Source organism: Natator depressus, chromosome 7, assembly GCF_965152275.1.
Source record: "Natator depressus isolate rNatDep1 chromosome 7, rNatDep2.hap1, whole genome shotgun sequence".
NCBI classification, from domain to species: Eukaryota; Metazoa; Chordata; order Testudines; family Cheloniidae; genus Natator; species Natator depressus.
The window spans coordinates 89,342,397-89,363,702 of NC_134240.1; the positions used below are offsets into that span (position 1 = coordinate 89,342,397).

The 21,306-nt window shown below is 42.7% G+C and overlaps 1 protein-coding gene across 1 annotated transcript in view; it reads left to right on the top strand.

Annotated features, from left to right (window-relative positions):
• Positions 1-21,306, top strand: part of PAPSS2 (3'-phosphoadenosine 5'-phosphosulfate synthase 2) — an 84,347-nt gene that overhangs the window by 37,905 nt on the left and 25,136 nt on the right. Inside the window, exons 2-6 of the mRNA XM_074959020.1 lie at positions 11,056-11,170; positions 13,621-13,856; positions 17,214-17,352; positions 19,975-20,093; positions 20,214-20,327. Of these exons, the coding sequence (XP_074815121.1) occupies positions 11,056-11,170; positions 13,621-13,856; positions 17,214-17,352; positions 19,975-20,093; positions 20,214-20,327 (723 nt within the window). The remainder of the gene's footprint in view (positions 1-11,055; positions 11,171-13,620; positions 13,857-17,213; positions 17,353-19,974; positions 20,094-20,213; positions 20,328-21,306) is intronic.

Sequence of the window (21,306 nt, forward strand, 5' to 3'; positions counted from 1 at the left end):
TTGGAGAGAATAAGTTTGATCTTGAAATGCTCACTCACTTGTGTAGTCCTTACATATTCAGGTAGTCCCGTTGATGCTAGTGTTTTGAGAAAACAAACTTTTGGGTTGTCAGAACCATACTGAGTCTCCAGGGTCTGAGGTTTGGCCATAGCGACTGATTACTAGAGAAAGATTCAGTTTACAGTTGCAACAAGCAGAATTTACCCTTCGAATTTTAGCGCTTGTCACACCCTTTGCTGAAATATGTTTTATTTCAGCAGCACAGAGACATTTTGATTCAGCTTTGCAATTCAAAATTGCGCAAATGCATGGGCAGATGGCATTTGGTTTTTTGGGTTGTTTTTTTTTTGACATCGTGTAAATTTTTCAAAAAGCCAGAACTAGTTTCATTTTCTGAGCAAAACTTCTGTTACAGCTCATTTTTGGAAAGTATTTATTGGATGGGCTTGTAGAGCTTGGAGCAGATTTCAGAAGGATAAAAAACTAACTTGGTACTTCACAAGAAACTATGGACTCAATCTTGAAACCCTGGTTCCTGTGGGTCTGAGCACTTGAGATAAAGTGCATCTCCTGGGAGGTGCTGAGCACTCTCTTTTCACTGAAGTCAATGGGACCACTCACAAGACAAGGGCTGAAGGAGTGGCCCTGTTATGTTCTTAAAAGAAAATTATTTGCTTATTAAAATGTTTTTTATTAATTTAATTGTGGGTTTTATTGGTTCTTGGATATGTGTGCAACATTATGAACACTCAAAGCTGCAAATAGTTCTTGATTAAAAATAAATTTAAATAGTTTCTTGATATATTTTTATGTTTAGTTTCCTTTTAGCCATAAATGTTTAAAATTGTATCTAATTAAATGGGCTGTTTTTATTATTTTTCATTCAATACTGATTTGCTCAAACTGTTTTAAAACCTTTCTTTTTAAGTTTAAGACTGAAATGTGGAAAGGAGCCAAATGTAAAGTGCTTAACTGGAAAAAAAAAGTAGTCTTTTTATTAAATAACCCTTAAAGAAAAAATGCTTTTATGCCTAAACATTTATGAATAAAAATGCATCTTTCTCCAGTGGGGGGAAATCCAATATGGGTCTGATTCTGTAAGCTTTCTGTATTCCTGTTAAAGACCATGCCAATTTCAAATGTCCACAAATTAAAGGAAATGAATCATTGTGGGCTTAATCCCGCTCCTATTGAATTCAGTGGAAATATAGTCTTTATCTCCAATGGGAGATGGATCAGGATCTGTCTGCAATATCTCATCCATTGTGCTTTATCAGTTTCTTCTTGAATAACATTGCAAAATTAGGCCCAGATCCTGCAAAGACTAATACATATGCATATCTTTATGCATTCTCAATAGCTCTCACACACACTTGACTGTGTGCACTGTGAGTAGACCCATTGAAGTCAGTGGGGCTACATAATGTGCACAAAGTTAAGCATGAATATAGATCTTTGCAGGATTGGGACCTTAAAATGTAGTTTTGCTTCTCTAATAAAAAGGCCACACAGTCAATGTTTGCACTGGAAAGTTTGCCTTTCAGTTTGCTCACAATTATGTGCTGTGACAGAGTCAGGCTAGATGGCTTCTTTGGTTTTTTTTTAAACTGGAAAAAAATCCTTTATTTTAGTCTCTGAAACACAACTTTCCTCCTCTCTAAATCAAGCGGAGTAGGTATGAACTGTTGCTTCTTCATTACAGGAAGTCAGAAATGGTAGTCACATCAGGCTTGCCATCCAGCTGCAGCATAGATCAGCATAATCGCCTTGCTTCACGCTCAGATTCCAGCAGCATCAGGACATCCCCCTCATGGACAGGCCCCTTTACGTTAGAAGGCAGAAACATTAGTCCCAGATTAAGCAGGTCCACTGCTAGAATCAGTTAGGCAGGCTGGCTAATCAGGGCACCTGAGTTTAAAAAGGACCTCACTTCAGTTTGACGTGTGCGTGCGAGGAGCTGGGAGCAAGAGGCACTAGGAGCTGTGAGTGAGAAGGCGTACTGCTGGAAGACTGAGGAGTACAAGCATTATCAGACACCAGGAGGAAGATCCTGTGGTGAGGATAAAGAAGGTGTTGGGAGGAGGCCATGGGGAAGTAGCCCAGGGAGTTGTAGCTGTTGCGCAGCTGTTCCAGGAGGCACTCTAGCCAGCTGCAGTCCACAGGGCCCTGGGCTGGAACCCAGAGTAGAGGGTGGGCCCGGGTTCCCCCCAAACCTCCCAACTCCTGATCAGACACAGGAGGAGTTGACCTGGACTATGGGTTCCACCAGAGGGGAAGGTCTCTGGGGTGTTCCCCTACCCACATGGTGGATCAGCAGAGACTGCGGGGATTGTTCTCCTTCCTTTTCCCCATGCTGGCCAGTGATGAGGTTAGCTGAGTGAACGGCAGGTTTGAGCCACTAGCAAAAGTGGCCAAACTGAGGGCTGCCGTGAATCTCTGATCCGCCAATAAGCGCAGGACCCACTAAGGCAGAGGAGGAACTTTGTCACAGTGCATTACCAGTTACCAATTATGTGTAAAATGTATTCTTACAAGGTTGATACTTTTTTCCCCTGAGATAGATGCACAACTAATGTGGTGTTAATATTATGCTGCAAAGAATATTTCTCTGCTGGCCTAGTTCTGGGACAGCTTTGTAACATATTTTCATGAGGGAGAGCTTATTTGGAATAGATTTTCTTAGACTGCCACTATTGTCTGGCTCCTTTCCAGGCCCTGCACATGAGCCAGATATAACATGCTGAGATATGCAGAGGGGTATTACTGTTGGAATGAGAGAAATTATAGAACTGTTATACATTTTTTAAAAAACCCTATCTCTCTAAACTAATGAAAAAAACCTTTTCTAATTACAAATATTTTCCTTCCAAGATGAAAAGGATTTTTTCCATGGAAACACTTGTGCTTTTTAGGTAACTAAACCAATATTGGATCTGGGATTTTGCAATGGGGCTGGTGGACAGAGAGAGATGGGCTCACTATGAGCCCAGTTATTTCTGACACTCTGACTCCCATCGAATAGTATCTTTCTTTGAGATGGGACTTCTCATGAAGTAAGGTACTATTCAATGTGATTAAGGATGGCAGAAGTGGGCCCTATGCAGATTAGTTTATGAAAGACGAACTGTGCATCTAATGCTTCAGATCAGTGATAAGCTTCCAGGTCCAGGCCGCCTTGCAAAGCAGCTAGTGCATTTTCTTATGCATCAGGTCAACTCTCAATAAATATCAGAGGACTTGTTCAAAGATCCTCAGATATTGTAGGTGTATTAATCATTTGTCAGTGAAGAGTAGAATATTATTCCATTTGCCCTACTCATATGCCAAGTAGAAATTATCCTTAGCAGTATATGGATATTGCAAAAAAAACCCAACAACCCAGGAATGTTACCTCTTTTAACCATTTTGTTAAGAAGAGATGGCAGTTTGTTTTGGGGACATGAGTTAAGGAAAAAAGACTCAAAATAATCAATCTGAAATCAGCCAACTCTCAACTGGCAAACTAGTAAGTTCACTTTTAAAATCTAAGCCCCCCAGACATTTGAAACTTTGACATCATACAGTTTCTGCCATTGGCTTCTTGTAAATGTTAAATAGAATGGGAGGAGAAAACGGAGCATTATGGGTCTCCCCAAGTAAGCAGTTTGGTGGCAAAAGAGAATTTGCCTATTGGCACTCTGCAGCCTAACAAACGCACCATGAAACCAACGATACACCTGAGATACATCAATGATATTTTCATCCTCTGGACAAATGACTTATACTCTGTCATAAATTTCCACCACAACTTCAACAACCACCAACCATTCATTAAATTCTGTCTGGAAAGCTCCCACACCAGCATCAACTTCCTGGACACCATGATCAGGTTCAGCAATGGGACCCTGCACAAAACTATATTGAAGAAATCCACAGATCATCACACCTACTTTCATAGGTCCAGTAACCACCCCAAATATACAATGAAATTTGTTCTCTACAACCAGGCACTCAGGTACCACAGAATGTGCTCTGAGGAGAAAGTCCAGGATATACACTGTAACACACTCAAAACTGCCTTCACCAAGCAAGGACACTCCACCAGAGAAGTAGATCACATCATGGAATGGGCTACCCCATGAGAGAACCTGCTTCAAAACAGAAATAAAATCTTCTCCGACCACACACTCTTAGTTGTCACTTACCACTGGAACCTATTCAGGGTACATCAAACAGCTACAGCCCAGACTTGATGGGGACCTCATCATAGAAGAAATCTTTCCTCAACCCCCTCTTCTGGCCTTCAACACCCCCCAGCCTCTCCAAACTCATCATAGAAGCAAACTCCCCACAGACCAGGACACACCAACTCAAAGCGGCACTAGATCCTTCCAGAATAACAGATCCAAAACCAGCAGAAATATCTCCACTGCTACAATGATGAACACCCCCTACAACACACCTTTCAAGATCCATGGGTCCTACACATGCCTATCACAACCACTGCACTAAACGCCCCAATGACAACTATGTGAGTGAAACCTATCACTACACTCTTGCATGAATTTACACAGGAAAACGATAAAAGGAAAAAATACCACATCAACTGTAGGTGAATAGTTTTCACAAAATAATCCCTCTATATTTGACCTCTCAGTCCTCATTCTTAAGGAAACCTGCACAACACTTTCAAAAGACAAGCCTGGGAGCTTACATTTATAACTTTGCTAGACGCTAAAAATCATGGACTGAATAGACACTGGATTTATGGCTTATTACAATAATTTATAACCCACTAACTGCTTTAGCTGCTTCCCCCCTCTCCCTACCACCCTGCTTCCTTTCCTGCCTATGACTAGCACGGGTGTTAACAGGCCACTTTGCCTTGAATGGTCGCTTGAAATATGTTAACTACTTACACTAAACGATCTTTTCCACCTTGTATTTAGCTGTGGCACTCTAGTTTCCCTGACCTGAAGAAGAGCTCTGTGTAAGATCAAAAGCTTGTCTTTCACCAACAGAAGCTGATCCAGTAAAAGGCATTGTCTCACCCACCTTGTCTCTCTTAAAAGAATTAGAACCATCTGTTCTTTTCCATTAATCCCTGTTGCATCTTTGAGATAGGATTGTAGTAGATTATGATCCATAGCATCATGGACAGATCTAGTTGTATGAGAATAGATATCCATGGCCAGGAGGATCTAATCTGTCAGAGTGAGCACTGTTGTTTCCATTCCATGTCCTGCCTGCAAGGGTATTATCCAGAGACATGTGAAGTTGGAGGTGGCACTTGCCAGCTTTTTTATTGCCTTCCTCAAATGTATCCAAGTTAGTCCGTCTCTACACAAGAAAGTTTTGACATGTTTGGATGTTACTGGAACTGGATGAATTAGAGATAACTGACCCAGTGTTCAACCCGGTTTGTCCTGATCTACACTGACTACTCAGTCATAGGCAGCATTGTGTTAGCTAACTCAGTTGTTTGCAACATTATGCAAACGTGGTAAAATTGTTTAATACAGGCAAGGCCCAGATAGGCTGTGTGTCTTCAGGTCCCAAGATTGGCTCCTTGCGCTCAGGTCTCCTAGGATTTGAAGTGAGCAGCTCAGGTCCTCAACCCTGCCTCCACTATCTAGACTGTGAAATAAATGTTTAACAACACTGACATAAAATTGTCCTCCTGCAGTAGTTAGAGTTCAGAGTTAACACTGCTTAGAGATGATGGTTAGAAGTTCATGCCTCTCCTACAGTTATTGTTTTGCGCTCTCTCTCTCTCTCTCTCTCTCTGCCTCAGCCTGCACTGCATAGGTTACCTCCAAGTCTCATTTAAAAGGTTTACTTGGTTATTTTAAGAGCTAGAAATGAAAGTATTTTAAATATAGCTTAGATTCTCATTAAACTATCTCTCTTCCCCACCCCCCCACTCCCAAGCTGCACCACTGACTGCAACATAAGGGTCAAGAAACCATTTTTGTCAGTGTCCACTTTCTGTGGCTAAAAATTTGGGTTTAGAATCTTTTCAAAAATTTGTTCTCAAGATGTCAATGTTTGACTTCAGGCGACGACATTCTTGGTTTTGCTCTGGTTGTTAACGTTTCAGGTCTGACTTCCCAAGGCAGTTTTAAGATGATGAATCATTCTGAATTAAATCAGTATTTCCTGGTGAATAGTCTGTCTTGTCATGTCCTCTCAATCTACCCAACTAGGAAAAGTTTTGTATTGCTTTACTGTACTTGTGCTGTATTTATCTTTTGTATGTTTGACAGCAAGAATTTTACTTACTTCAGGACAGTAAAAGGGGACTTCAGGAGGGGAGATGTTGAATTCTCTCAACACATAATACAGTTTCTAAAAGTTTTTTTTTCTTTTTTCTCTTTAAGAATGAGTCAGCTAAACATGAACAAAAACTATATGCAAGACAAAGTAGAACAGGATTTTGGTCTCAGGCTGGAATTTCCTGTATTTACTGTAAATGGGCTGCAGGATTTTCCAAGTACGTTTCATCGTGCTTTGGGTACACAGTTCTTAGAGAATCTTGGGGAGCAAAAAAAATGCTGTTTGATGGGTATGCAGTAGAGATTACTAGCTCACCAACAAGCAATTTCCCCTACTTTTTGTTGTTACTTCTGTAAGATGTCCAGGAATCTACTTTAGTTCTTGAGCCTCTGTGAAGTATAGTCACCAACAAGGTTTGTCTCGAGCAGGATCGTTCTCCCATATTAACCTATTGAAAAACTATTTTATAAAATTGTGTGTAACAGGCAAGCTGTTACTAAAGAGAGTGGTACAAAATTCTGAAGAACATATTCTATTTTGCAAAGATATTCAACATATTTTTTCCTCACTTAACTTTCACATGCAAACAATCTGTCGTGTCCCCTTCAGTCTGCAAACAATCCCTCACAATAGCTGTACTCTTGTTTTGGTGTAGGAATGTTTGAAGTCTAGGTGTGTGTAACAAGCGGGCAGACTAGGGCTTCGTCTGTGTGTAATTCCCTGCTCACGCACATGCTTGTGGTAGCTCTCCTCTGAGAATGCTAAAAATAGCGTAGTAGCATTAGCATGAGCAGTGGCACTGGGGCTAGCTGCCACAGAGTTTTTCGGGGGTTGTACTTCAGGTGGCTAACCTGTGCCACTGCCTGGGCTGACGTGGCTACACTACTATTTTTAGCACGCTAGCACAAGTCTGTCTGTGCGAGCTGGGAATTACATCCAGCTCCAAGTGTAGACGTAGCCTATAAGACACTGTATAGGAGTGCAGGGTTTTTCTGTTGAGTGACCCTAGGCTCTGTTGCTAAGTACAGTTAGCTGCAGCGAGGATGTGCAGGTTGTGGGAATATTTCCTTTTGAGTAAGAGGAAACTAGGGTTCTAGAATGGAGGAGGTCCTGAAACAGCCTGGCTTGAGGAGGAAGCATCAGCAGAGGTTTATGTTCTGGGTTGTTTTTTTTTTTTTCTGGGTTACCAGAAAAGCCAAACTTCAGAAAAGGGGTTTCTTTGGACACTGAGGGTCTCTGTGCTTTGTAGGGCTAGTCATTAGCAATTTGATTCTGTATTTTTAAATTATGCTAAATCATAAATACTGCTTTTTATCTTTGGTTAATAATTCTGACAGACTTCTCTCTTGGATACCCTGATGCCATGTCCATTTAGCACTTGCTCAAATGCTGCAGCCTGAAGCTAAGGGATGACCAAAGTTGCAGTGCTATGGTACATTCTCAGTACTGCCAAATGTTATATATTCACAAGTAAGGCCCCAAAAAATCATTCGATTGGATTAAAAACCAGGATTTAAAAAAATACGTTGTGAGTTCTTATATTTGCCTTCTGGTTGTTGAGCCTTAATTACACTCAGGTCACATTTTCAAGCTTTTCTCCTCAACCACGAGGGCTAAGAATGTGGTTTAGAAAAATGAAAACCTGAGATTCTCATGCATTCACATGACTCCAGCAGCTGGGGCTCTAAAGAAAAAAAATAAATTTTATGAGACTTGTGCTAAAATCATGAGAGTTGGTGAAACTGCTGACTACAGTATTGCCAACCCCAGGTGTTCCAAAATCATGAGTCAGGCTGCCAAAAATCACGAGGTTGGCTTAGAAATCACAAGATCTTTAAAAATAAAGATTATAATTTTTTTTTTACTTCCGGTTTCTGGGCTTTTTGGGTACACTCGGATCAGCCACATCTTCATGCTTCCCTCCTCAACTGTGAGAGCTGGAAATTAACTTTCTTTTTAAATGAAAGCCTAGGTTCTCACATAATCGCCTGATAATAGGAGTTCGGGCTTTAAGAAAAACACCTCCATATTATGAGACTCATGATAAAATTGCAAGAGTTGGCAACACTGTGCCTGTGTTTCAAATGCTGCCTCGCCTGCCCAGCTAACAAGCTCAGAATAGATCAATCCATAACTGATTGATTTTCTTCACTGGCGCCTTTGTACCCAAAAGCTATGCTGAACTGCTACCCTGTGTTCCAGGAGATGACGCTAGGTGAGGGCCTTATTTTGGAGCAACTAATGTGTGTCAATGTAGGGCGAACCAGTGCATTTAATTGGCCAGAAGTTGGTTCTTGTCAGATGGTGGTGCTTGCTCGTTTGTCCCTACCACGGGAACATAGTAGAAGCAAAGAACTGCTTTTAAAAATGGCAAATGTACTTAGCCTGGGTAGAGGAACAAAAAACAAACAAAAAAGAACCCATCCTAACCAAGGAAATGATTGCTGAGTCAGTCCCTGAGAACCACTCTGCCCGCAGCAGCAGCAGCAGTTAAAATGGGAAGTGGGAGTTGAGGCAGTTGGGGCTGTGGATTCCCAGAAGGGATAAAATGTATCACCTGCTGTGGTTGAAACAGGAGCCCTCAAAACTTTTTAGCTTTGGGATTTCCCATCAAGATGTGATGGTGACATGGACGCAAGAACGGGAATTTATTACTTTTTGTAAATCTGGAGAATTTTTTTTTTTCATAATTGGGCCTGATTTTCAGCTCTGCTTACCTTGGGCTGCCCTATGTGAGGCTGCAAATAAACTTGGGGCATTTTTAGATTCACAATTGCATAGACACTCAATTATTGTCGCGGGGATATTTAAGTACCTAATAGTACATGAAAAATCAGGTACCTGGAGATCTCGGTTCCCATAAGTAACTGGGAATGCAAACTTGCAGCCACAGTTTTTAGACACAGAAATGGAGCCCAATTTTTGAAAATTTAGATCAATACTTTTAAAATTAGCATGAAACTTGGAACACAGTAAATAAGTGTTTCTCTGTGAGGATGATCTCACTGGAAAGGCTGACCTGTCCCGTGGAAGGCAATAGCAAGAACAGGGTAGCATGAATAATTTTTCACTTAAAATTCTACAGAAGCCAAAACCTCAGTAGTTTAGTAAATATTGATTTGTTTTCAATACATGCTTATTTGTTTGCTGAGTCCCAAGAATGTTAATGACCCAACAAGCAGGAACAATAGACAGACTGCCTTGCCAATATGTTTAAAATACTCTTCCCATTTTATTCTCTCTCCCATTCCTAGTTTTTTTGTCTTCTCTTACAACTTTTCTGGGGCAAGTGAAATGTTATTACTTCCCTTCTCTAACCTCAGGAGAAGAGTAAATATTTTTATAGCATGGGGTGGAATGTCATGGCAAAGTTTAAGAACCCGTGATAGTTCATATACCATATGTGTATCTCTCGTAAACCCAGCTATCGTGCAGAATTTGTTTGGGCAGAAAATATTTGTACTTTTTTTCCTATCAGACTCTTGAAGCCATTTCTTCAGCTGGATCAGTAGGAAACCAAGTGTTTTGAGAAGGCAAAGCTCAGTGGTATCCAGACAGTTGTTTCAAATCTATTAGTTTACAGTGAGCCAATTAATAGAACAGCAACAAAGCACGTTTATACAGAGGATAAACAAAGGCCTAGTTTCTATAATGGCTGCAACATAGCCTCTGACTTTTGGTTGAAAGATAGTATATGGACAGGAAGATGTTCTGGAATCCAGAGCCCTTTTTAGTGGGAGAGACATGTATTACACACACATAAACTATGTCAAAAGACTATTATTAAGGTTGCAACGTCAAGCACTCAAATGTTAGAAAATGCCAGAACTAAGGTTGCCAGTACGACTAATTTCCCCTCTCCTCCACTTGTACCTATGCATTGTGATAGTGTCTATAAGTACATGATCAGATACTATTTTTTCTCCTCAGGCTTCTCATCCTAGTCCTAGTGTGCTTGCCCAACAAGTCCTAGTCTTCCCACTCTGGATTCCCCATCCAAATCTCTGTCTCCCTCCCTTAGTCTCAGTTCCCATTTCATTACCACTCTTTCCTCCCCCTCCCACTGCCTCTTTGTCCCCAGTCCTGTTACTTTCTAGTTCCAGTTCCAGTTCCAGTATCACCCTCCCTTCCTCCTGGCTCCTCTCCAATCTGACTCTGACCCCATTAAAACGGGGTAGTGACCCACAGTTCGAGAACCGCTGGTTTACGTTATGTAAACAATTACACGTGTGCTTTACACATGCACAGAATTTAAGAGAACTAAGACAGAAAACATGGTGAGTGTGTAGTTTGCATCCACATTTCCTTTTTTATGCAGTGCATGTGCCTGAGGGCAAGTCAGCCACCTCAGAGCGCCCTATCTACAACAATCCATATGCAGATTAAATTTCGTATCAGCTTTAACAGGAAATTCCTGCTATACTCATAGTCAGAGGCAACATATAAAAATGCACCGGTATGATAGGCTCAAAATGAGGGGATCAAAGATAAAAAGCAACTTAAAGAAGAATTGAATTACAGATCTCAGAAAAACAATTGTATTGAATTAAGTCCATCTGAAACCAAAGACAGCCATCTTATTTGGTTATTTGTCCCCCTTTAAGTTCCATGTAAAGCTATCCACTATTTATTCAGAAACAGGTAGCACTGCAAACATACTTCCTTTGTGCTTTACTGTAAATAACCTCCTTTTTTATTTTGAATCTTCTGAATTTGAATTTTCTCCTCTTCCCAGTTCCCCTTGGATTTTTCTATTCTGCAGTATGAAACAATAAACTTTTTGTTTTGTTTTTTGTGTAGAATATCCAGAGAGCCACTAATGTTGTATATCAAGCTCATCATGTCAGCAGAAGTAAAAGAGGCCAAGTTGTGGGTACAAGAGGTGGATTTCGAGGCTGCACAGTCTGGCTAACAGGTATTTTAAGCCTTATTGAGACTGCAAATGGATGTGTGAAATGTGTTGCTCACTGGTGCTGGATGAGTATAGCTCGAAATTCATTTATGTATGTCAATAATCCAAGTAGAGCTTAGTGCATGGTGTAAAGCAGGGGTGGGCAAACTACAGCCCGTGGTCCAGATCCAGCCCTTCAGGGCTTTGGATCCAGCCTGCGGGACTGCCCCCCATGGTGCCGTGAGCCCCGCACCGCTCTCAGAAGCAGCTGGCACCACGTCCTGGGGGGTGGGGGAGAGGGCTTTGTGAGTTGCCCTTGCCTCCAGGCACTGCCCCCCGCAGCTCCCATTGGCCAGGAATGGGGAACCACGGCCAATGGGAGCTGCAGGGGAGGTACCTGGAGGCATGGCAAGGGCAGCTCTCGGGGCGTGGTGTCAGATTCTTCCCGGCGCGGAGCCAGGGCAGGCATGCAGAGAGCCTGCCCTGGCCGCAGTGTGCGCCGCAGCCACCCCAGAGCCGCTTTAGGTAAGCGGCGCCGGGCCGGAGCCCGCACCGCTCTTGCACCCCAACCCCCTGCCCTGAGCCCCCTGTCGCATCCCGTACCCCAACCCCTGCCGCACCCCTCCTGCACCCCAACCCCCTGCCCTGCGCCCCCTGTCACACCCCACACCCCTCCTGTACCCCAACCCCCTGCTCTGAGCCCCCTCCCACAGTCTGCACCCCTCCTGCACCCCTGTGCTGAGCCCCCTCCTGCACTCCGCACCCCTCCTGCACCCTTACCTGAGCTCCCTCATACACCCTGCAACCACTCCTCTGCCCCAATCCCTTACCCTGAGCCCCTTCCTGCAAATCCCGCACACTATCCCGCACCCCAGCCCCCTGCCCTGGCCCTGCATACAATTTCCCCACCCAGATGTGGCCCTCGGGTCAAAAAATTTGCCCACCCCTGGTGTAAAGAGATCTATTTCAACTTGACCTGCATAAACTGATACTAATGGGACCTAGGAAACTCTTCTGACATGGATACACGGATGAAATAAAAATAGTTTCCTGGGATTTAAAATATCCTGTTATATGATATAACAGGGTGGGCTTTGTATATATAGAGAATAAATAATGCTTACAACGTGAGTCGCATTGTATTCATTTAATGAGTCTTTGGGGAAGGGATTACTTTTCCCCCTTCCTTCCAGGTTTTTTCTCTCCAAGGCGAAACTTCCCTCACAGGTTAGGGGAAGTCACAACCACACTCTGTACACGGTTCCAGTTATGTTTACACAATTCTCTTACTACTTTTAATTGTTTATCGTGTGTGTTTGCTTGGTAACTCTTGGTATATTTTGTTTGGCAGCTGGAATATGGGAAAACACACATTCCATAATGTTTGGAGAATCACTTTATCTTATGTTCGTATCAGTTTGTGTGCTGATCATTCTATTAAAAAAAGTTTAGTTTTTAAAAAGTTACTGAATACCAATCATTTAGGTGAAAGACTAAATTAGTTTAAGGTTATTCCTGAAGCTGAAACTCATCCAGTGCTGTTTATTCCCTTTCATATATAATTTATATGTACTGTATATGAAGCATTTTAATTTCATTTGGTGATATTTCTTCTTTGAAATATACAGGGATCTTACCATAACTTTCTATGATTTTAATTTTTAAAGGATTAGGCAATAATGGAAGTACATTTGAGGGTTTCTGGATAACTTTCCTAGATTATCAGTTAGTGACTAACTTTGTTGTCTTACATAAATTGAAGTGCTCCTGTCCCTAGCTAGCCCTCCTGTCCTGACTCCGTTCCCGGAGCAGTCTCCAGTGCATGGATCTGAACCCTCCTGGAAAGAAAAGGGGTTTGGATGCCTCCACAGAACTGTCTTTCCTCCAACACAGACCCCATGGACTGCTCTTTGTGCAGTCTAAGGTCCGTGCAGGGGATTGGGACACAAGGTATGGCCAGTAATCGGAGTATGATCTCGGCCCTTTGATTTTTCAGAAGACAGCAGGCTCCCAGGCCCTGTATCCCACCAACTGTCACAGCCCAGCGAGGGGTCTCCACGTGATGGCCTGGCCCCCTACATATCCCCTGGGATTTGCCAGGTTTGAGTGCATCTATTTCACAGGAGAAAAGAGGGGACCAAACCCTGTGTTCTCCCCTGAAAGAGAGATGTGAGAGTCTCCATGAGGATTTCCTCATGGAAATTAGTCTGCTTGCAAAAAATCCCATTCTTTAGTTTCAGTACAAGAGATTAGCAGGGCCTAGGTATGCAACTGCTCTGCTATGGCTATTGTTGTCTGTCTCATGCCTCTAATCTACCTCAAATATCTAATCTGTTTTCTCAAATCTATATTTATATTTTAAGAGCTGATGTTTAATTACTTGTAACCAGTAATTAATTGGATTACTGTTTAGTTTTCTGTTTTTTTAATACTCCGGATGAACCTCGGTATGCCTTACTTGTCCTCTCTAACAGGTCTTTCTGGTGCTGGTAAAACAACTATTGGATTTGCTCTGGAAGAATACCTGCTGTCTCGTGGCATGCCTTCCTACTCGCTGGATGGGGATAACATTCGGCATGGTCTGAACAAAAACCTAGGTTTCTCAGCTGATGACCGAGAAGAAAACATCCGCCGTGTTGCCGAGGTTGCCAAACTGTTTGCCGATGCTGGTCTTGTTTGCATAACTAGTTTCATTTCCCCTTTTGCAAAGGTAAACCTATTTAAGATTATTCTGATATTTACTTGGCAAAATGGGGTCTCTGCAGAGAGTCCACTGGCTCTCTCACTACTAGAATTCATGACTAGAATTTTTCGGAAAAGAGGCGCTTTTAAAGAGTGTAATATATATCTTGTGTAGGACCTGGTCGAGGAGTTATGGAGTGTACTCACCACCAGCCGTATTTCAGGGTCTGATGCCCCTGGGATGTTTATCTCTGGTGTTCCCTGCAAGCCATCTGTCTTTGCACACCACATAGCCCTCCAGCTGAGAAGCAGCTAGTTGAACCCTTTCTGGGGGAACAGATGTCACAGTGTAATCTAAAGTCCCCAAGAATCAACCTCTCTTCTGGGTCTTGTGCGCACCCCTTTTCCTTGGGGTTCCATTGCCTCTCCTTAGCTCTGGTATCAAACACTCTTGATCCCACCAAAGTCTTACTGAGGCCTCCAGCCCCCAATAGTCTCTGGCACTTCAGCCCTTCACAGGAACTTGCCTTCCTATCTGCTCCCTCTAGCTTCCTACTTCAGATTAAACTCTTCTTCCTTTTATGGGGCCTGAGTGTCCATTAAGGGACCTGAGTGTCCATTAAGTTATCACCTGATGCCTCCCAATCCTGCCCCCTGTGGCTGAGAAGCAGCTACCAAGGTACTGTGACAGGGTCAGGCCAGATGGCTACAGGAGAGTGTTCCTGTTGGGATCCAGGAAGCCCGCCCACTGCTAAAGGATCCCCCCCCCCCAGACTAAGAGGGGGATCCACAGGATCTGGAAAACCAAATAATTACGGGGGACAACTAATGAACAACAGGGACAGGAGTGCGGTCAAAGGGTCAAATGAAGGGAACCGGACGGGGACACCGAGCAGAGAACCCCGAACAACGCCCACTGCTCCTCAAAGGCGTCAAGGGAGTCAGTGGACGCCGCCCAGAGGAACTCTGCCCGGAGGCGTGAACGGACGGAGGAGCGGAAATAGGCCCCACAGTCACAGGAGACTCCATCGGCCAACCTCCTCACCCTGGTTTTATAGATGGCCACTTTAGCCAGGGCCAGGAGGAGGTTGACCAGGAGGTCCCGCGACTTAGTGGGGCCATGGACAGGGAGTGCATAGATAAGGAGGTGAGGGGAAAAGTGCAACCAAAATCTTAACAAAATATTCGTGAGGAGCTGGAATAGGGGCTGCAGCCTGGCGCACTCCAGGTAGACGTGCACCAGGGTTTCCCTCACGCCGCAAAAGGGGCAGGCGTCCAGGATTGGGGTGAACTGCGCCAAGTACACGCCCATGCTCACGGCTCCATGAAGGAGCCACCAACTGATATCCCCGGCGGGCCTCGGGACCAAGGTGGAATATAGGCTGGCCCACCGGGGCTCCTCACCCTCCAAAGGTGGCAGGAGGTCCCGCCACTTTGTGTTGGGACGGGGCACGAGGATGAGGGCGTAAAGGGTGTGGAGCACGAGCGTGTATAGATGTTTCCTTGGTGTGGTTTGGAAGCAGAGATGCAGCCGGCTCACGGTGAAGGGCTGAGGGGGTCGGTTGGGTCCATGGGGAAGGGGCCCAATTAAAAGGACTGGCGGGACTGGGGTAGAGGGTAGGCGGAGCGCACCCTCGTGCAGGACCCAGTCGAGATAAACCCGAGCAGCGGGCGGCAAAGCGGCCTTCACCTCCTGAAGTACGCGCAGGGGAGTACGAGGTCTTGAGAGCCCCATGCACTGAGCGAGCATCAGGGGATCCAGCCAGTCTCCCCGGTCGTAGTCCAGGAAGTCTCTGACTCTGGCCTTACAGGAGAGTGGTCGAAGGTAGATAAATTAGTTCCAGGTTAAGCAGGTCCCTTTTCCCTGGGTAAGATAACAGGGGCAGTTCCAGAGCAAGAAGGAACTTGCTGGAACAAATTCAGGCAGGCAGGCTAATTAGGACACCTGGAGCCAATTAAAAAGCTTCTAGAATCAATTAGGGCAGGCTGGCTAATCAGGGCACCTGAGTTTAAAAAGGACCTCACTTCAGTTTGTGGTGTGCCTGTGAGGAGCTGAGAGCAAGAGGTACTAGGAGCTGAGAATGGGAATGTGTACTGCTGCAAGACTGAGGAGTACAAGCATTATCAGATACCAGGAGGAAGATCCTGTGGTGAGGATAAAGAAGGTGTTGGGAGGAGGCCATGGAGAAGTAGCCCAGGGAGTTGTAGCTGTTGCGCAGCTGTTCCAGGAGGCTCTCTAGACAGCTGCGTTCCACAGGGCCCTGGGCTGGAACCCGGAGTAGAGGGTGGGCCGGGTTCCCCCCAAACCTCCCAACTCCTGATCAGACACAGAAGGAGTTGACCTGGAATATGGGTTCCACCAGAGGGGAAGGTCTCTGAGCTGTTCCCTGACCCACATGGTAGATCAGCAGAGACTGCGGGGATTGTTCTCCTTCCTTTTCCCCATGCTGGCCAGTGATGAGGTTAGCTGAGTGAACGGCAGGTTTGAGCCACTAGCAAAAGTGGCCAAACTGAGGGCTGCCGTGACTCTCTGAGGCAAGCAAATCCGCCAATAAACGCAGGACCCACCAAGGCAGAGGAGGAACTTTATCACAGTACATACATTGTATCTGTTCCATAATTAATTATTAACCCCTTTCCAGCCTTTGATGGGTTTCACCCCATCACACGCTCACTTTATTTTTTCCCCTATTCTTTTTTTTTTTTTTTTTTTAAATCACAAGTATATAAAATATGTTCCCTTGGTCTCTTATTGCTCAGATGCAAACTGGCCTGACACACTGATGTTCAAAAATGTGTAGAAAACTAGGTTTCAGTTAATACGTGTTAAAAGTAAAAATTTCACTCGAGAGATTCATAATCACTAGTTCCCTGAAAAATAGAAAACTGGAGGAAGGCGTATAGGGCTTTATAGTGTTATAATTAAGCTGATATATGCTGTTCTAATAAGTTTTGATATCCTGTTATACTTGTGATTTGGTTTGCTTCATAATAATGACCGTAATCTGCTAATATCAGGTCAATACAATTGGTTATCAATAATTTTTGTTTTAAAGCAAGGATTAGTTACTAAATAGTCATTCAAAGTATAAGATTCTGCCAGCCTGCTAAGTGAAGATAGATGTTCTAAACTGCTGTTAAAAAGCTGAATCTAGATCAAACTAGTAATTTTTATTAAACATTATGTGAAAAGGAACTTCTTTTTCTTAGTAAGAATATATTTAGAATAGATAACATTTTACAATGGATGAATATGGCCTGTACCCTTCTTTTGGAAAAATCCAACTCTAGGCAGGTGTTGGTGACCAGATAAAACATTTTAGCAACACCCCACTGAGAATTCAATTGTGGAATTGCTTATGATTTCTCCCCTTGCTTCTTATAGGATCGTCAAAATGCAAGGGAAATTCATGAAATGGCTGGTCTTCCTTTCTTTGAAATCTTTGTAGATGCTCCTCTAAATATTTGTGAAAGCAGAGATGTGAAAGGCCTTTACAAAAAAGCAAGGGCTGGAGAAATCAAAGGTGAGGTAAACAGTTTGTTTAATGATATCTCAGTATCTTCTTTTTATCTGCCTCCCTTTTCTCTTCTCATCAACAGTGAACAGTGCTAATGAGAGCCAGCATTCCTACCTCTTTAAATAAAAGGAAAAAAACCCAGTCATCTCTTGGAAGGTGGTGGAAACAAGGGGCATAGAAACAGACTAATTTCTGCACTCTTAAATGGTACAAGCGCCTTGAGTACGTTTGCATTATTAATGCTAGCAGTATTCACTTACACAGAAACTTATTATTATAAGTAACAATTTCAAAACTGTCAAAGTGACTTAGGTGCTAGATACACAAAGGGGACTTAGACTCAGCATCACAATGCCTAAGGTTTAGCCACCCTGCTGCCTTGGAGCACCCAGAGTCCCGAGTTAATCACCCAGGCTCCCTATACAATGCATGGGGAGAATTAGGCACCTAAGAATGGGATCCACCACCCTAGTCATCCTGTGTGAGAACTGATCCATCAGTTCAGGTGACATAGGTGGGGAAACACCTAGTGTGAGGATCTCTTTGAGGTTTAGGTGTGAGCTAGCCACCTGAGTGTCAGAGGTTGGTGGCTGTGTGTGTGCCCAATGGCAGATGCTTAGGCCCCACGGGGACTTCACTAGCGGAAATGTAGGTGCTTACAGGGTTGGCAGCAGCAGATCAGGAGTTAGGGGGATCTAAATTTTGGACTTTGCCACTAAAAGTGGCAGTTAGGCACATAAATCCCTTTGTGGATCTAGCCTTTAGGAACCTAAGTCCCATTTTCAGAAGTTACCCAGGCACTTACACATGTCTCTTTAAACTGAATGGGACTTAGTCTTCTAAGTGCCCAAGTCACTTTCAAAAATGGGACTTAGGTTCCTGAGTCACTTAGGTGCTTTTTAAATTTTCCAATTTTCAAATTTACAATCCATTCAAGCATGCCTGCTAGATTTGATAATGACACTTTGGAAGAAAAATATGGACACATCCTTTAACTATTGAAATCTACTGAGCTAGAAGAGGTGCTTTTTTTAATTTTTAATGAAGAAACTGGTCAATATTTCACTGAAATATGTGTTTTGGGGAGTTCCTTTCACCTTAATTCATCTAGTCAATGTTAAAATTTTTACTTACCAATGTACCTTCCTATGTTCTTTTAATGCTGGGTGAAGTCACACAAGATGCATTATAGCTAGTGTGGCTGGGAATCTGCGATATTCTGATAAACTAATCTGGAACATTTTTAAAGTCTCAAAGTTCTAACTTTCTTTTTGAACTCAATCCCTCTGTGCAGGGTAAGGGAGAAGCTCCAGAGCATAGATGCTGGAACTAGAGGTGCTGCCGCACCCCTGGCTTGAAGTGATTTCCGTTATATCCAGGGTTTACAGTTTGGTTCAATGGCTCCTAGCACCCCCACTATACAAATTGTTCCAGCATCCTGCTCCTGAATGGAGTAAAAAGGGGGAAAAGACGATAAACCTCTCCCCAAAAGGAGCAATTCTCTTAAAGTGTGAGGTTTTCCATAGCAGGACAAGAAATCACATAACATATAATATCATACCCTACGTAACATCTGTGCTTAGAGTGAGGTTACGTTTTTTTTTTTTGTGGCAAAGAGACTATTGTTGAATTGCCCAACAATAACATGCTGAGGAATGGAAACGTAGGCGTGAGAAGGGTGAACGGGGTGAAATGTAGAACATCCGAATTGGGAAACAGACTAGTACTGAAAACAGGTGGAATTTCTACCTTGTACTGAAGAGAATATCCACATAGTCCAAACTTAACCTCTTTCTGGGGTTTGATTTTATTGCTATCTCAAATAAAAAACAAATGTAAACCTCAGCCTTAGCTTTCTCCCTAAGTTTGGTTGTTACTACAGTTTTCCCTCCAGGAAATTTCTGTCCAAAGAAGGATACTCCAACCTCTCTTCTTCCTTGATTTGAACTAATAAGATCCACCTGCTAGTATGATTCAGTTACACTTGTACTGCCCTATCATTCAGCGTTCAGGTATATGACATGAAGATTATTCAAAACAGGAGTTGTGCATCTCTGTGCAGCTTGCTAGTCTTCCACCCAGTTACAACTATGTATTACAGGCCAGCTGAATCTTCTCTGCAACAACACTGCTTTAAGGCCTGAAAAGTAAAGTTAATGTTGACAAGTTTCTGTATAAAAGTGGGCATAATAATTTTCCCTTTTTTGAAATGGCAAATACATTCCCTTCCTCCACTAAACAACTGCTCATGGACCCTTGTTATTTGGAGACTACCTTCTTCTTTGTTAGGCTTCTTTACCCTCGCTCTCTGATAGTAAACACATCACTTTTTTCTCTCTGGCATTAAGGGCTGTATGACTGGTATTTGCAGTGTTGCCATCAATGCATCTCCATAGATGGGCAAAGGAAGGTTGCTCCTGTAACATACAGCATCATATTGCTATAATCCTATTGTCAAGTCCATTATCGATAGACCAAACAGGAAGTCTCAATGCCATTTCTGAGCATGGGTTCTCTGAATGAAAGACTGTTTTCTTGCCATTTGTACACTAGCTAACTATTTTATTGATCCCTAGGCTGTTGACTATTACATTCACTAAAATTTGGCTTGGGTTTAATTTTATGTAGGATTCACTGGGATTGATTCAGAGTATGAAAAACCAGAATCTCCTGAACTAGTGTTGAAAACGAACATTGCTACAGTGAATGAATGTATCCAGCAGGTTGTGGAGCTGCTACAAGCACAAGTAGGTTGTTTTATACCAAAAAATGCCTGCAGTTTGTAAAGTATATTTTCAAATGTTAGCCTTTTGGTATATTTTGTTTAAAAACTAATGTGGTAACTAGGATCTTTCTTTTCTTTTTAGAACATTGTTCCCAAAACTGAGATTAAGGATGTTCTTGAACTGTTTGTACCTGAAAATAAGATTGACCGGGCCCAAGCTGATGCTAACATGCTGCCTATTCTAGAGATTACCAAGGTGGGAGAATAAAGAAAATGGCATTGTGTAGTGCCTTGATAAACCCTTTTATCAAAGTACTACACAAGTTACAATAAGACATCTCCAAAGTGAGTGGAACCCTGTTGCTTTCTGATTACTGCAAGCCGTATGATTAATGCAAGCCCTAATACTACACAAATGTGAACGGTTCAAGGGTTACTATGAGTTTAAAAACAAATTAAAAAGCAACACAACAGCAATGTGTAAATTATACAGTGTGATCTGTACAACACTTTTCCATTTGTTATATTTGCTTTTTGACATTAATAAATCATGTACCACTAATGTTACATCATTAGAGTTTAGATGCCTTGCTCCTGACTGTAGGGCTCCTTGTCAGATGAAATTGAGGACTTTGAAATCCAGATTTAGTCTGTTTTTTTGTTCTGATTAGCATTATAGAAGTGATTCTTATGGTAACTGTACTCCAGTCTTAATTTTATCTTCTGAAGATTGTAAAATGTCCCAGGAGGCATGTACTATATGTAGAAATATAATTTTATATTGCCACCTAACTGCAGTAAAACCCAGTTAATTAGACTTACAAAATAAGACTTTCAAAGAACAGCATATATTTCATCCTCTAAAAGTTTAAAAATCACTCTATTAGTATTATTTATAGCCAATACTCTTACAGTCTTCCAAATAAAATTGAAAAATTGGTTGTCTGTAATAGCCCTCTCTACTAAGACTTATTTTTATACTGAAATATAACTGAGAGATTATTTTAAGGAATTTACCCAAGGGACAAATATTTGTGAATAGCCTTTATCAGGCCATACAACTTGTTGTGTTTGTGCTGTGGCCTATGTGCAACATGAAACTTCAGTAAATACTGTGGCCAAAATTTTCATCTGGGCTCAGCTTGGTGTCTTACATTGGATGCATTTTTGTCTCTGCAAAATTGCACCCATTCCTTTTGTGACTTCAAGTGGAGTACAGGTACAAATGTTAGCAG